General features: G+C 37.9%; 1 protein-coding gene across 2 annotated transcripts in view; it reads right to left on the bottom strand.

The window, feature by feature from the left end:
• Window positions 1-9,763: 9,763 nt before the first annotated feature.
• The window catches only part of MELK (maternal embryonic leucine zipper kinase), an 81,591-nt gene continuing 75,443 nt past the window's right edge, over window positions 9,764-15,911 (bottom strand). The window contains exons 17-18 of one of the 2 annotated variants that reach the window (XM_059072170.2): window positions 12,515-12,618; window positions 9,764-10,288 (exon numbers count right to left, since the gene is read on the bottom strand). In XM_059072170.2, the coding sequence (XP_058928153.1) occupies window positions 10,111-10,288; window positions 12,515-12,618 (282 nt within the window). In that variant the 3' untranslated portion in view covers window positions 9,764-10,110. The remainder of the gene's footprint in view (window positions 10,289-12,514; window positions 12,619-15,911) is intronic. The other variant, XM_067039699.1, reaches the window with a different exon arrangement.

Raw genomic sequence — 15,911 nt, 5'->3', positions numbered from 1 at the left:
AGGAGAAAGGCCTCCATCATAGCAAACCAAATCCAGCTTCTTATTATACCCATGTGTTCTGTCTTCTTTATACCAAATGGGTCCACCCATAAAAGTTCAAATCTCTCTTCCATAGATCTTCAGACTTGAAGATGCCTGTCACACCTCCTCCTCAGTCTTGTCGCCATGAAGCCTGGCTACCTCCATGCCTTCCACCATTCCTCACATCACACAGCTTCAAATCCCCTCATGACCCTGACCCACTTATCTGAATGTAACCATTTCCAATAGTGAACTAAGTGTGTGTGTGTGTGTGTGTGTGTGTGTGTGTGTGTGTGTGTGTGTGTGTGTGTGTAAGTTAAAAGGAATTCTTTTTAGTTTTCCTTTAAGTAGTTCATTTTTGCAAACATCAGGGAACAATTTCCGAGAGACAGCATGACATATGATGACATAGGAAGAAGGTTACACAGAGCCCAGCACATCAGACAGTCTGGAAAACCCTTAAGTGAAGAATGCTTGTCTCCATGAAACCTTGATAATTTAAAAGGGACAATGACTATCTGAAGCAGTCAAGGTCTCCATTAAATTCAGCAAAGCTAGGTGACTAGAAGGGGGGGCTTCTCATGCAAGGGGACCCTTTGGTCTTTAGCGACATCATTATCTGTGGGTTATTATCATTACTACAAATACTAATATACTTTTATTAAGCACTGGCAATGACCCAGGGCAAGTGAGTTTAAGTTCATATTATATCCATTTTCATTATCGAGAGAAAAGAGAATGAACAAAGGACTATAATGTGAAATTTTAAAGTAGGAAAAATGAAAAAGGGTTAATTAAAAAAAAAAACCCACAGAGTAAAGAGAAAGGCTCCAACTGTTCGTGGTCAGGAGTCATGATGGATGGTGGATCTTGTCACCCTGGACTTGTCCCCTATGATTTCTTTCCATCTCTCTCTCTAAAAAAAGATCCTCCTTTCAGCTAAGGACATGGCAGGGACAGGCGCAGGGGTGGGGAGAAGGCTGTAGATTTATCTCAAGGGCCCCTGAAATTCTACAAATCAATATTTCCTAATTCTAATGTCTAGCCCCAAACAGAATCAAATTTAACATTTCAAATACATTAAAACATAAAAATAAAATTAAAATATTAAATCCTGAGAGACACCCCCTTCCTCCAAAGACTTTTTTTGGCATCTATGACTCTAAAATATCAAAGTATACCACTCTCACCTCTGAGTATATACCCTGGCCTTCTGTATGGTTTACGTTTCTTAGGACACATATAAGAAATTTCCCATTAACCAACAAACTTCTCTCGCAGTCTCCTATGGAATTACACCTTTCTGCTCTATAACTCTGAGCTTAGTAATTCAAAATATTTTTCTATGCAAGTTATTTCTATCCATCAAGCAAATGCCTGAGGCTTTTTAGAGTGTATAAACCAGACTGGGAATTCAGAACACCAAGCAGATCAGCAGAATGGACATCTAAATGCAGAGGCAGTGTGTTGTCCAGGCCAGAGTATCCTTATATTTATGTCATGTGTTGAGGTGTTTGTAGCCACTCTGTCGGAGCTACTTATCTTGGCTAAACTTTAATCCATCACTCTAAATTACACATCAAACCTTGATGTCATTTGCAGTATCAGCTAAGAGGAACTACCCTGAAAGAGGTTTGCACATATTCGCATGTATGTTTCATGTTTATAGAATCAATCCTGGAGACAGTGAGTTGCCCAAGGTCATACAGCAGAATCAGGTCTGCTGAGTTCTTTAAGCGCCTGAGTCCCAGCATCCAGTGCTCTTTCTGCTAAAGTGCACAGGCTCACAGACAGTGATACAAATGCCACAGCTGGTCTTAGAGAAGTCTTCACAATGCCTCAAAGTAGGAATAAAAGGTCATAGCCAGACCCTTTTCATGTTATGAGAAACAGGTGCCTCTTGGAACACTGGCTTAGAATGAGGATCGGGAGGAAAAGAGACACCAAAAAAGCCCATGTGTGAATGTCTATGCATCTTGGTGCTGCCCACTGTGCTTTTCATTGAGACCCTTAGCACCCTGATGGCAGAATAATACATTTATTCTTTCCCATATCCCATCTAGTGCCAAGTATCAAGTTCAAATTCAATAAATGTTGACTGAGTAGCTGAACTAAATGAAGTTAAAAATGAGTCGACTAAGTAATAAAGACGCAGACGTAGAGAATGGACTTGAGGACACGGGGAGGGGGAAGGGTAAGCTGGGGCAAAGTGAGAGAGTGGCATGGACATATATACACTACCAAATGTAAAATAGATAGCTAGTGGGAAGCAGCCACATAGCACAGGGAGATCAGCTCGGTGCTTTGTGTCCACCTAGAGGGGTGGGAGGGAGACGCAAGAGGGAGGAGATATGGGGATATATGTATATGTATAGCTGATTCACTTTGTTATAAAGCAGAAACTAACACACCATTGTAAAGCAATTATACTCCAATAAAGATGTTTTTTTTAAAAAAGACTAAATATTCAACAAATGGCATGGGATCAACTGGCTAATCATTTGGGGGCGTTAAGTTTGGTAGTGGAAGGACTAGGGCCAGGCACACATATCAGATCTGTGTTTTGGCAAAGCCACTCTACACAGAGTCCAGTGAGGAAGACACTGTGAAATTTGTCTGCGGACCCTTGGGGTGGACCCTGTGCTGAGTTGCACATATTATCTAACAATTCTTGCAACCACCCTCTGAAGAGGGCATTATTTTTTCTGTTTTACAGCTGAGAACCTGAAGCTTTCAGAGGCCAAGCAATTGCTCAAAGTCTCCCAGCTAGGACATAACAGAGCTTTTACAATAACTGCCATTTCAAACATCTTAAGTGTTTTAAAACCTGCCAACAACCCCAACTGTTCCACTTAATGACACACCCCCATCAGTGTGAGTGTTATTGTCGTTGTTAGCACTTCCCTACTTTCTGGCACTAAGAGATGATCAAGATTCATCTTGCTTATTTCCAGCCCTAGTCCTAGAATTAGCCAATTCTCCAAGAAGCCCTGTTGCCTTTTATTAGAGAATGGTATTAGGAACTAAGATCTGAGCATCCATCTGCTTATTGCTGCCGGAGTGTCTTTGAGACCTTCTCAGCTGACAGGACAAAGAAATATATGTGCAAATATGAACTTGTGTAATTATACATAGCTTTATATATTTCTATATGAAACCATCTGTATCTATATTAAGGTAAACACCACAAGGATCATTCTAGCCTCCTTCCCTTGTTTATCTGTAAATCCCCACTCCAACAGTGAGAAATCTGGCTTCCACCACCCAAAATCCATTTATTTCAGTGCTAGTATACAAGTATCAGAAGTGTTAAACTGTATGCCCATGGGAAACAACTTTATCATCTAGAGTAGAGTGTTTCTGTGTGGTTCCTTTTGCATTGAGTCTTACACACTTTCCTCATTTCCAAAGTTACTTAAGTCAGCACCTTTTCCCCCACTCCCTTTAGTGAGGTTGTTTCATACATTTGTAATACAGTTAGATTCTCTTGTCACAGTATACATTTCTTCCTGTGATATCGCATCTTCTAAATGATTTTTTTAAATTCATATTATAGTAATGCTATAGACTGAAGGTTTTGTGTCTGCCCCTCACCCCTCAATTCATATGTTGAAACCAATCCTCAATGTGATGATATTTGGAGGTGGGGCCTTTGGAAGGTGATTATATCATAACGATGAAGCCCTCATGAATGGAATTAGTGCTTTTACAAGAGACCCCCCCCCAAAAAATAAAAGATACCCCAGAGAACTCACTCACTCCTTCCATCACGTGAGGTCACAATGAGAAGACAACCATCTCTGAACCAGGAAGCGTCTGCCAACACCTTGATCTTGGACTTCTCAGCCTCCAGAACTGTGAGAAATAAATGTTGTTTAAGCCACCTAGTCTATAGTACATTGCTACAGCAGCCTGAATAGATTAAGACAACTAATATTTACTCATTGTGCTTTAAATTTCTATAGATTTTGACAAATACATAATATCATGTACCCACCATTACGGTATCACACAATAGTTTTACTACCCTAAAAATTTCCTGTGCTGCACCTATTCAATACTCCTTCCCATCCCATTAGCAACCAGCCACCGATCTTTTTAATGTCTCCACAGTTTTGCCTTTTCCAGAATGTCATATAATTGTAACCATACAGTAGTCTCTTCAGAATGATTCCTTTCACTTAGCAATATGCATTTAATGTTCCTCCATGTCTTTTCATGGCTTGACAGCTCATTTCTTTTTATTGCTGAATATTCTTCCTTTGTATGGATGTACTACAGCTTGTTTATCCAGTCACATATTAAAGGACATTTTTGTGACTTCCAATTTGGGGCAATTATGAATAAAGCTGTTATAACACCATTCACTTGCAGGTTTTTGTGTGGACGTAAGTTTCAAATCATTTGGGTAAAGACCTAGGAGCAAAATTACTAGGTTATATAGTGAGACTATGTTTAGCTTTGTAAGAAACTGTCAAAATGTCTTCCAAAGTGTATGTACCATTTTGCATTTCTACCAGCAATGAATGAGTTCCTGTTGCTCCACATCCTTGTCAATATTTGATATTTTGTTTCTTGGATTTTTGCCATTCCAATAGGTGTATAGTGGTATCTTGTTTTAATTAGAAATTCTCCAGTGACAAATGATGTTGAGCACATTGTCATATTTATTTGCCATCTTCTTTGGTGAAGCATCTATTTATATCTTTCACCCATTTTTAAAGTTGTATTGTTTTCTTATGGTTGACTTTTAAGAATTCTTTTATATTTTGGATACAAGTCATTTATCAGATGGGTGTTTAGCAAATATTTTCTCCCATTCTCTGGGTTGTCATTTCACTTTGTTGATGGTGTCCTTTGAAGCACAAGTTTTTAATTTTGGTGAAGTCCAATGTATCTATTTTTCCTCTCGTTGTTTGTGCTTTTCATGTCACATCTAAGTAATCATTGCCTAATCCAAGGTCACAGTTAATCCTGTATGTTTTTCCAAGAATATTTATCATTTTAGCTTTTACATTTAGGTCTCTAAAGTTATTTTTTTATATGGTGTGAGGTAGGGGGTCCAACTTCATTTTTACATGTGGATATCCAGTTATCTGAGAACCATTTGTTGAAAATGCTGTTCTTCCCCCATTAAATTGTCCTGGCTCTTTTGTCAAAAATCAGTTGACCATTGTGATAGGCAGAAGAATGTCCCCTGACCAAAGACATTGCAACCTAATTCCTGGGACATATGAAAATGAGATATTAAAAGAATTAAGCTTGCAGACAAAATTAAAGTTGGCAAAATCTGGCCTTATAATAGGAAAACAACCCTGCATTATCTGGGTGGGCCCAATGTGATCATCTTTGTTTGAAAATGGAGGATGAGGACCATGAGCTGAGAAATGCAGGCAGCCTCTAGAAATTGGAAAAGGAAAGGAAGTGGATCCTACTCTACAAGAAAGGCTTTTAAATATATAATTCTGTAGGCCTGTATTACATAATAATCATAATCATAAAAATAAGCTTTTAAAATGCATGAAATCACTGTGGAATCCAGAAGCTGAAAGTCTTTCAATTCTTATTCCCTTACTAGACTGTATTCTCCTTACTCAGAGGAAGACACTTTGAACTTGCTACTTTTACTAAAAAGACTCACATAACACAGTCAACTGTAGTAAATGACACTGTAATAAGGTCTGAATTAGTGAAGTTTTCCTATGTCTTAACCAGTTTGTGTAAGATTGCTGCTATAAAAAAGCAATCTAATGAGTATCATATATAATCATGCTTTCCTATATGGTACAATTTCAGGAGAGGTATTACCTCTATTTCTAGTATAGGAAAGAACATGGACTTTGGAGCCTGTCATTCCTGGTTCAAATCCAATGCACTTAAAAGTTTTACAACCTGGAAAGAGTTATTACTTTGTCTTTCTGAGCCTCAGCATTCTCCCCTGTAAAAAGGATACCACCTCCCTTGCAAAGTTAGTGTAAAGATAAATGAGTTAATGTGTATAATATATGTTATGATGATTTGAAAACATAGATCTAAATCAGGGGTCAGCAAACTTCTTCTTTCAATACTTTATAATAGTAAGTACTTTCTGTTTTGCCAGTCATACATTGTCAAAACTACTCAACCCTGCCTCTAAAGCACAAAAATAGACATTATGAACTATTTTATATTGGCTGTACTCCCATAAAACTTTACCAGAAAAGGCTGCAGGGTGGCCCACAAACCATAGTTTGCTGACTCCTGATACAAATCATCCAGCACAGTATCTGGCACACAGTAGGCACTCAATACCTGACAGCTACTATGATCATTGCTTTATTTCTCCCTATCACAGCTAACAAACACAATCTTTTATTGCTCCTGTGATTCATTCACCATTCTATCATTCCCACTACCTACAATGCTGCTGCAAAAGCTTCTGGGGTCACTCTACTCCCATCATCCAAACAACTGATCGTCTTCCATGATGTTACTGGACCTCAGATGCTAAAGCAGACAGGAGCTTCAGGACTATTCGTTCAGCTCAGTATTTAAATCCCTTCTATGACCTATCCCACAAATGGTTGTCCAACATGTTTGAACACCTCCAATGACAGGGAAACCACTCTAAGTGTCCTTTCTCTTGTCATGTAGCTTGGAGCTACATGACAAGAGAAAGCTCTTTATTGTGAAAGCTCTTTATTGTGAGCTTAAGTTCAATATGGTTCAAGGACTTCCCTGGCGGTCCAGTGGTTAAGACTCCACACTTCCACTGCAGGGGGCATGGGTTCAATCCTTGGTCGGGGAACTAAGATCCCGCATGTCACACGGTGTGGTCAAAAAACTAAAAAAAAAAAAGTCCAATATGGTTCGACTTGATAAGTATATTCTGAGTACCTACTATGTTCCAGATACTACCACATGCTGGGAACACAAAGATGAATAAGATATGACCTCTATCTCCAACTCTTCACTGAACTTTCTTTGCCTGCTATTCTCACCAAAACAAGACCCATACTCTCCCCTTGGGAGTCCTCCAGGTTCCAAACTCCCAATTCCTTCAACAATTCTTTACAAATTCCCTCATCATTTTTTCAGACTGGCTTCCTCTGGACATAAGATTCACATATGCCCTATAAAGAAGCCCAGGTGTGGCTGGACAATGGAGAATGGAGCCAACTTACAACTATGCAGATTTAGTTTAGTGTCAACAATCTAAACCATATTTGCCTCTTAGGAACTAACCCAGCCTCATTTAATTAACTCACATCCCTTTAATTTTCCAAATGGTTCTATAGAATTAGAGCTAAGTGATAGATTTTTAGATGATATGGCAACCATTAACATTTTCCTTAAAGAAAAGCAAGATTTATCCTAAATAGCAGTCAGGGAACCTATTTTTATTTTATCCAGTCTATGGGTGGCAGAATTAATAACAGCATTTCTAGACTGAATTGATCCCCAAAAAAGATCTTTAACTTAAAAAAAATTTTAAAGTAAATATACTAAAAACTCCAATTTAAGGATTGCAATTGTCATACTGCATGTTTAAAAGAGAAAATAGAATAGAAAATAGTATCTCCTGGGCTTCCCTGGTGGCACAGTGGTTGAGAGTCCGCCTGCCGATGCAGGGGACACAGGTTCGTGCCCCGGTCCGGGAAGATCCCACATGCCGTGGAGCGGCTAGGCCCGTGAGCCATGGCCGCTGAGCCTGCGCATCCAGAGCCTGTGCTCCGCAACGGGAGAGGCCACAACAGTGAGAGGCCCGTGTATCGCTAAAAAAAAAGAAAAAATAGTATCTCTTATATTAAAGTTAAGCAGTGTTTTATAAATATGTTTATGTGATGGATCCCAAAGTAAAATGTGCTTCTTCCTATGGTTCATGGTCAAAAGTTTTTAAGAGTCACTGTTCCAGACCATGCCATCTACTGAAGGAATAGAAGAGTGATCTTCTCTTATATCTTACAAAAACAGATAAATTGGACTTTAGAAAATTTTAAACATTTGTTCTTCAAAAGACAACATACACAATGAGAAAAAAATTTACAAATAATGTATTTGATAAGGGACATATCTAGAACTATAGAATTCTTACAACTCAACAATAAAAAGACAACCCAATTAAAAATGGGCAAAGGCTCAAAAAAGATGTACAAAGTTAGAGAGACTGTGGAAAAATTAGAACCCTCATACATTGCTGGTGGGATCATAAAATGCTAAGCAGTTTGTCAGTTTCTCAAAATGTTAGATGACTCAGAAATTCCACTCCTAGGTATACACACTAGAGAACTGAACACCTACATCCACACAAAAATTTGTACACAAATATCCATAGCAGCATTATTCATAATAGCCAAGAAATAGAAACAACCCAAATATCCATAAACTGATAAATGGATAAATACAATGTGATATATCCATACAATGGAATATCATTCAGCAGTAAAACAGAATGAAGTACTAAAATATGCTACAACATGATCAATCTTGAAAATATTATGCTAAGCTGAAAGAAGCCAGACCCAAAAGGCCAAATATTATATGATTCCATTTATACGCAATGTCCAAAGCAATCAATCCATAAAGGCAGAAAGTAGATTAGTGGTTGCTAGGGGCTGGTGTGGGGGGAGGAATTGGGAGTGACCACTGATGGATATAGGGTTTCTCTTTCAGGTGGTGAAAATGTTTTAAAATTAGATTGTGGTGATGCTTGCACAAATGTGAATATACTAAAAACCACTGAATTGTACACTTTAAAGGGGTAATTTTATAGTATGTGAATTATATTTCAGTAAAGCTGTTATAAAAAAATTTAAACCCCTTGACAGCTCTCCTTTACCCAAACAGTTTAGTGGAGCCTTCAAGTTCCTTCAAGTTTTGCATCACTTACTTCCAGCTAAATTTTCAACTCTCATCTCCTGCTATTTTCCCCTGCACCACTTTCTGCCTCCACCCTGAAGACACAAAGCCATTTTATAATTCCATGCCTTTGCACATACCGTTCGTGCTGCCAGGAATGTCACACTCTGTCTTCTCTTTCTATTGAACTCTTACATATCCTTCAAGACCAAATACTGTTTCCTTCAAGAAATCATCCCTTACTCCTCCAGACAAAGCTGATCATGCCCTCTCTGCTATAAATACTGGTTGATGTATCTGCCTTGCGAATAGACTCTGAACTCCTTGAGTTTACTAGACAGTATCATATTCAGCCCTAGAACCTAACACTTGTAAAAACTTAGTAAACGTTTACTGAATAAATGAATGACAAAACATTCCCTCACTACTGACTAGAAACAGTGCTATTTTTTCTCCAACTAGTTTAATTCGTAAAATCCATACAAATGTAACTTGAGCGCCGGCCTTTAGAGACCAATAAAGTGAAATAAAAATACAAATTTGAGGCCAATGCTGAGACTTAACGGAAAATTACTATAAAGTAACATTTCATGGGGGTTCATAGTCCAGATAGTTATCATTGTTGACCAAACATACATACTGAAGTCAATACTCTTTTATTCAACATATTAAATGTGTTGTTTAACTCTGGTAACCACAGCTGTGACTTAGTTAACGATCTCAATAAATCCTACTTAAATCAGAGACAGGAAAAATTATGCAAATGAATTCTTATCTGTTTTTCTACCCAAGGCATATTTGATAACAGATAAAACATACTCCAAATAGTCTCTACTTAATAGTCAAGAAGCCATTTGAGGTTTTATTTGGATCAAAATCAAATACAAAGAAGAGGAGAAGCCTGCTATATTCACAAACGGTTTTATTTCAGAAAGAAATTACACATTAAAAGAAGACATAGTTAAGAGCTTACATTCATGTATGGAAGTGAATCTAAGAAAGTCAACAGTTATTAATATACAAAGCACATGATTTAAAAAGACAGTAAGAGATAATGACAGAGGGGCTTGCCTTAGATTCATCCACGAAATATCTTTTGTTTAAAAACAAAAAGATATTGGTCTTTAAGATAGCGCTTTAGAAACGAGTTCGCAGTTCCAGAGGACTTTAAAAATCAAACCCATCACACCAGGCTCCATGTAGGCTGTATCACACCCATACTCATCAGGCAGGATGGAAACCATTCATCAATTAAACCTTGCAGCTAGACAGGATGTCTTCCACTAATCTCTTGTAAACCCAGGCATCACCCTTAAGCCGCTGCCTCCTGATACCCACCACGTCAGGTTTTTGAAGCTGGCACACTTCTAGCTCAAACTGCATTGTCACTTTGCCAAAATCTGACTGTGTTTGACACTTCAGTGTATAGCTGTGAAAAACAAGATAAGAAGCCAGTTAGCAGGAGAACCATGAATATTCTGTATAATACAAGAGATTTCTATAAGCCTCTAGGAGGCCAGTGGGGAAAATGAACCATTATTTCATATTAAGCAATACAGTACTGCTTACAGTTTCCAGATGACCTAGATATGCTTTAGTGATGGAGTATGACTAGTGTTTTCCCAAAAGCTAACCAGGATCTCAAAAAAGAATACAGATGAAAAGGCTTTACCAGAATTCTCCCTTGCTCCAAAGAAAACCCCTTTTTTCATAGCTATACATGCCATTCATGCTCAAGAAATCTTCCGGCATCCTTTATGCAAGTCTTTCAATGGTGTAATCTGTGAACATGAGGCCATTTCCCCAATGTTCACAACAAAGGAAAGCAGAGGGAAGATTAAGAATATTTTATTTTGTGCACTTCATCAGAAACTTCTGTCTTTCATATAAATAAAGCTGAAGCCAGCAACCTGTCAGTAGGACATATGTTTCTGAGGTTTTTCTAACAGTAATAAGAGGTTGTGATCATTACAACACTTTAGGGCAGAGTTATAAAAGAAAGTCCAATGAGACAGTACATTCCCATGGTTGAAACATATGGCATATATAATTAGAACTGCCACATTAACTACTCTGATAATGGAAAGGCCCTGTCTATATGAAGCCTTCCACACATCTTAAGAAATAGGTATGGTTCCTGCAAAGTTGCATAAATTGAATTCATGTAAATCAACTTTTAATTTGTTTACATTATATTTTAGTTTTATTTAATTGTCTTACTGACCTTCAATAGATAAATACAAACAATAAATAATAGGATCAATTCTAAATTTCGGTTCCCTAAATATTTAGGGGCACATGATTAGGCACTGTTCCATGTAAATGGGGAGAAATTACTTGTATCTGTTATGTATTACAAGGTGTATTAAAATATCATTATTTTTCTTACTAACTTAGTTATGTCCTTTGGGGCTTGATCTATTAAAAATAAGCAGTTGCTATCAGAAATGCCATTAAGGTAAACCCTGTAGTTAAGGTTCCTGATGGGAAGATGAGCATAGAGCAATTTAGTCATATCAAAGATAAAAAGTGATTTTTCCTCATTGGAAAAAGATAGTAATGGAATATAACCGAGATTAGTGACACCACACCACTGAAAAATTTAGCTTTTGTTATTCTGCTTTGTCACAAAAAAGGTAAAAACAAACAGAGAAGGAAAAAAGAAAAAAGAAGGATAAAGGCAGATCTTCAGGTGGATCAGGAAGTTCAAGGAACAGATTACTGGTGAATAGCCAGTTACCGATCTGATAGATCATACGCTGAAGGAAAATTAATCGAAAGCTTTCTAACACAGATTTGGCGAGACGTTCTAACGCTGTGGATAAATCCCAAGCATGAAGAACAGGTCAGAGTTAGATGTGATATAATGATACCTAAAGAAGAAAGCCAGGGTTCACGTAAGAGTGCTTGCCAACATTTAGAGATAATGAAAAGTAAAATTACTTTGCAAAAGACTGTTTCTTAAAATCTTACTCTATACTGACTGTTCCAATTAAATGTTTTTGTTAATCTATCAGTGGCTCTTCTTGTTAGTGCTTTAATAATGAAATTTAAAAGAGACATAACTAAGTGGAAATGTTTAGAAATATGAACATCTTAAGCAACCAGAAGAGGTCTGGCTGTCCAGACCATGAGATCGTGACCAAGGAGGCTTTGATGGCAGTTCACTCAACAGTGGGAAACAGCTATGGTGAAATAATTTTCGAAAGTCCTGAAAACCAGTTCTGTCACATAGAATGTTATAAAGAGAAGGAGTCTATATATATCCTTGATTTGTTTGACGTGTCTCATAAATTTAGATTACAACTTATAACTATTATTGTAAAGTAGAACATCAAAGAAAATTAGAAGATGCAAAAGAAACTGGAAGAAGTTCAGATTTTTCTATTTTGAAAAGTCTAACTTTGAAAGTGGTGACAATATGGGCACTTTAAAAACTTCTATAGCTCATATAAAACAAAAGAGAATAAATTATGAACACAGACACTAACATAAAAGCTTTTTGGAAAAATGAGGCGAGAAAAATATATTTTTTAATTATGTTAAACAATTTATTTTTTTAATTATATTAAAAACATAGGTTGAGAGGGGAATCAACCTATGTTTTTTCAAAGTTCAAAAGACGTCAAGTAATAGATGCAAGTGTGCCTCTTACCCCTTTTGTACAAAGTCAACGTGCTTCTTTGGAAGAATAGACATTATTTCATTCAAGAGTTGATCTGGATTCACTAATCTGGTTGTAGTCACATTATAGTGAGGCTTAAAAAAGAAAAAGAAGGGGTTAAGAAGTAAATCTTTACATCAACACAAAGACCATCCTACCTCATTTAGAGATCCCAAACTCCTCAACATAGTACCATTTCAAGTGGAAATATTTCAAGAAAAACACTGAAAGAATTTACAACCAACTCTTGGTAAGTTGGATTGAGATGGCACTGGGAAAGCCTGCAGAAATCATGTTTATTAGTAACTGCATCCATATCACCCTTTTTATATTTGCATCATCCTCTCCTACGAATTTTTTAATAAGTAAATAAATATTAAATAATGTCTATCTCTTTGAGCTCTACCTATTTCCCCCTTCCTACACGGTGATAAAGACTCCGGAAATGTAAACTGTGAGAAAACAAATGCCCTAGAAAATTTCACTTGTATATAGTTGCATGTGTTTCCTTAATTCTTTCTTGATCATTTAAGGAATTTTACAGAATCCCAGGAGGTGATCCTATGACAATTCTATGAAGGAATGAATATAACAAGTATCCCTTTAAAAAAGTAATGTCAAGTTATTTTTTTTCTCATTCACTAACAGCATAATTCTCAGAAATAATTTTTTATAATTAATTAATTAATTTTTGGCTGAGTTGGGTCTTCGTTGCTGCGCGCGGGCTTTCTCTAGTTGTGGCAAGCGGGGGCTACTCTTTGTTGCGGTGTGCAGACTTCTCATTATGGTGGCTTCTCTTTGTTGCAAAGCACGGACCCTAGGCATGTCGGTTTCAGTAGTTGTGGCACGTGGGTTCATTAGTTGTGGCTCACAGGCTCTAGAGCGCAGGCTCAGTAGCTGTGGTGCATGGGCTTAGTTGCTCCACAGCATGTGTGATCTTCCCAGACCAGGGCTTGAGCCTGTGTCCCCTGCATTGGCAGGCAGATTCTTAACCATTGCACCACCAGGGAAGTCCAGAAATAACTTCATTCTTAATTAGTATCTATCCATCCATTCATTCAAACACCTATTTATTGACGGCTTACTAGGTGCCAGGCACTGTTTTATTTTTTAATTTTAATTTTTTAAACTTTATTATTATTATTTTTTGGCCACACCATGCGGCTTACAGGGGATCTCAGTTCCCCCACCAGGGACTGAATCCGGGCCATGGCAGTGAAAGCCTGGAATCCTAACCACTAGACCACCAGGGAACTTCCCAAGGCACTGGAGTTACACAATATAACTCTAAGTGGTACATGGATAAATACTTTTATTTTAATATTTATATATTTGTTCCAATCAGATTTAGCAAAATAAGATTAGAAAAACTAATGACATATGGTTTCTTTTTAAATAAATACAAGTTTTTAAAAAGGTAGTCATCTTGGGGCTTCCCTGGTGGGGCAGTGGTTAAGAATCCGCCTGCCAATGCAGAGGACACGAGTTCGAGCCCTGGTCCGGGAAGATCCCACATGCCACAAAGCAACTGAACCCACACGCCACAACTACTGAACCTGTGCTCTAGAGCCCGGGAGCCACAACTACTGAGCCCACGTGCCACAACTACTGAAGCCTGCACACCTAGAGCCTGTGCTCCGCAACAAGACAAGCCACCACAATGAGAAGCCCACGCACCACAACAAAGAGTAGCCCCCGCTCGCCACAACTAGAGAAAGCCCACGCACAGCAACGAAGACCCAACACAACCAAAAATAAATAAATAAATAGACAGATAGATAAATAAATAAAGTTAGTCATCTTGATTGTGGTGGTGGTTTCACAGGTACATATATAATGCCAAAGTATATTAATTGCACATTTTTAATATCTGCAGACTATTGCATGTCAATTATACCTCTATAAATCTGCTTTTAAAATACATCATATAAAAGTACCAGATAAATAACAGTGCAGATGATATGCTGATATGCTGACATGAGGGTGACTGTCAAATGACTAGAGCTCAGGAACCTCAGCTTCAAGTTATAAAAGGAACAAGTGGCACAGCTATGACAGGCCCCTCTGTCTCTTGGCTTCCAATCCAGGACTTTTTCACCAAATTAGATTGGCTTTTTCAAGAAAATAACAAACTGAACACTTTCAAATCACAATTCAAGTGATTCCTTTGTAAAATAAAGAAATAATCCTATTTTATCTATTTAAATTTCAGATTTTTATAGATTGCTTCCTAAAAGAGGGCTTAACTACATATGATTCACTATCTTAAAAAATTAAGGTGTTCTTTATATCATCTTTTTTTCTTTTTGGCCACACCGTATAGCATGCAAGATCTTAGTTCCCTAACCAGGGATCAAACCCGTGTTCCCTGAAGTGGAAGCGTGGAGTCTTAACCAGTGAACAGCCAACGAAGTCCCTTTGTACCATCCTTTTAACTTTTCTGTAAGTTTATAATTTTTTAATTTAAGAACTAGGTGTGGACTTCTCTGGTGGCTCAGTGGTTAAGAATCCACCTGCCAATGCAGGGGACACAGGTTCGAGCCCTGGTCCGGGAAGATACCACATGCTGCAGAGCAACTAAGCCCGTGCGCCCAAACTACTGAGCCTACGCTCTAGAGCCCGCGAGCCACAACTACTGAGCCCGCGTGCTGCAACTACTGAAGCCCACGCGCCTAGAGCCTGTGCTCCGCAACAAAGAGAAGCCACCACAATGAGAAGCCCGTGCACCACAACGAAGAGTAGCCCCCGCTCTCCACAACTGGAGAAAAAGCCCGCACACAGCAACAAAGACCCAATGCAGCCAAAAATAAAGAAAGAAAGAAAAGAAAAGAACTAGGTGGAAAATGAGGATAATCTCCTAAAGTAAGTCCTTCAGTTCTGAAAAACTTAAAACATTAGAAAGGGTTAAAGATCCAAAGTTAGATAAAGCTTCAGATCTTAGGTGTGTGCTAATTACAACTGTGGTTCTGCTACATTGGGGTTAAAATGCTCAACAATGACAATAATAATGATACTTGACACTGGAACACCTTATATTTAGAAAGCATTTCATAAGCAATATAGCATCTCATACAGACAGTCTCATTTATATATCCCAGCTCTGTGAAGCTGCCAGGATAGACATTATCTCCAGTTTTTACAAATAAAAAAATTGAGATAGTCAGAGATAAAATGACTTATCCAAGCTACACTGTATGAAGCTGAGGCTACAAACCAGGCTTCTCATTCCCAATCTTATGATTTTTCTCCTACATCCTGGAAGTACTGGGAAATATCTAGAAAGCCAACTAGTATCACAGCAGTTCCTACTGAAAAATGCATTCAAGTTCCAAATAATTTACATTGGTGAACATTTTTAGAATATCATCTATCAGTATTTGATAACCAC

The sequence above is a fragment of the Kogia breviceps genome, chromosome 8 (genome assembly GCF_026419965.1).
Source record: "Kogia breviceps isolate mKogBre1 chromosome 8, mKogBre1 haplotype 1, whole genome shotgun sequence".
NCBI classification, from domain to species: Eukaryota; Metazoa; Chordata; class Mammalia; order Artiodactyla; family Physeteridae; genus Kogia; species Kogia breviceps.
Note: the sequence above shows the minus strand (reverse complement) of the source record. Positions and strands in the feature narration are given on the sequence as shown.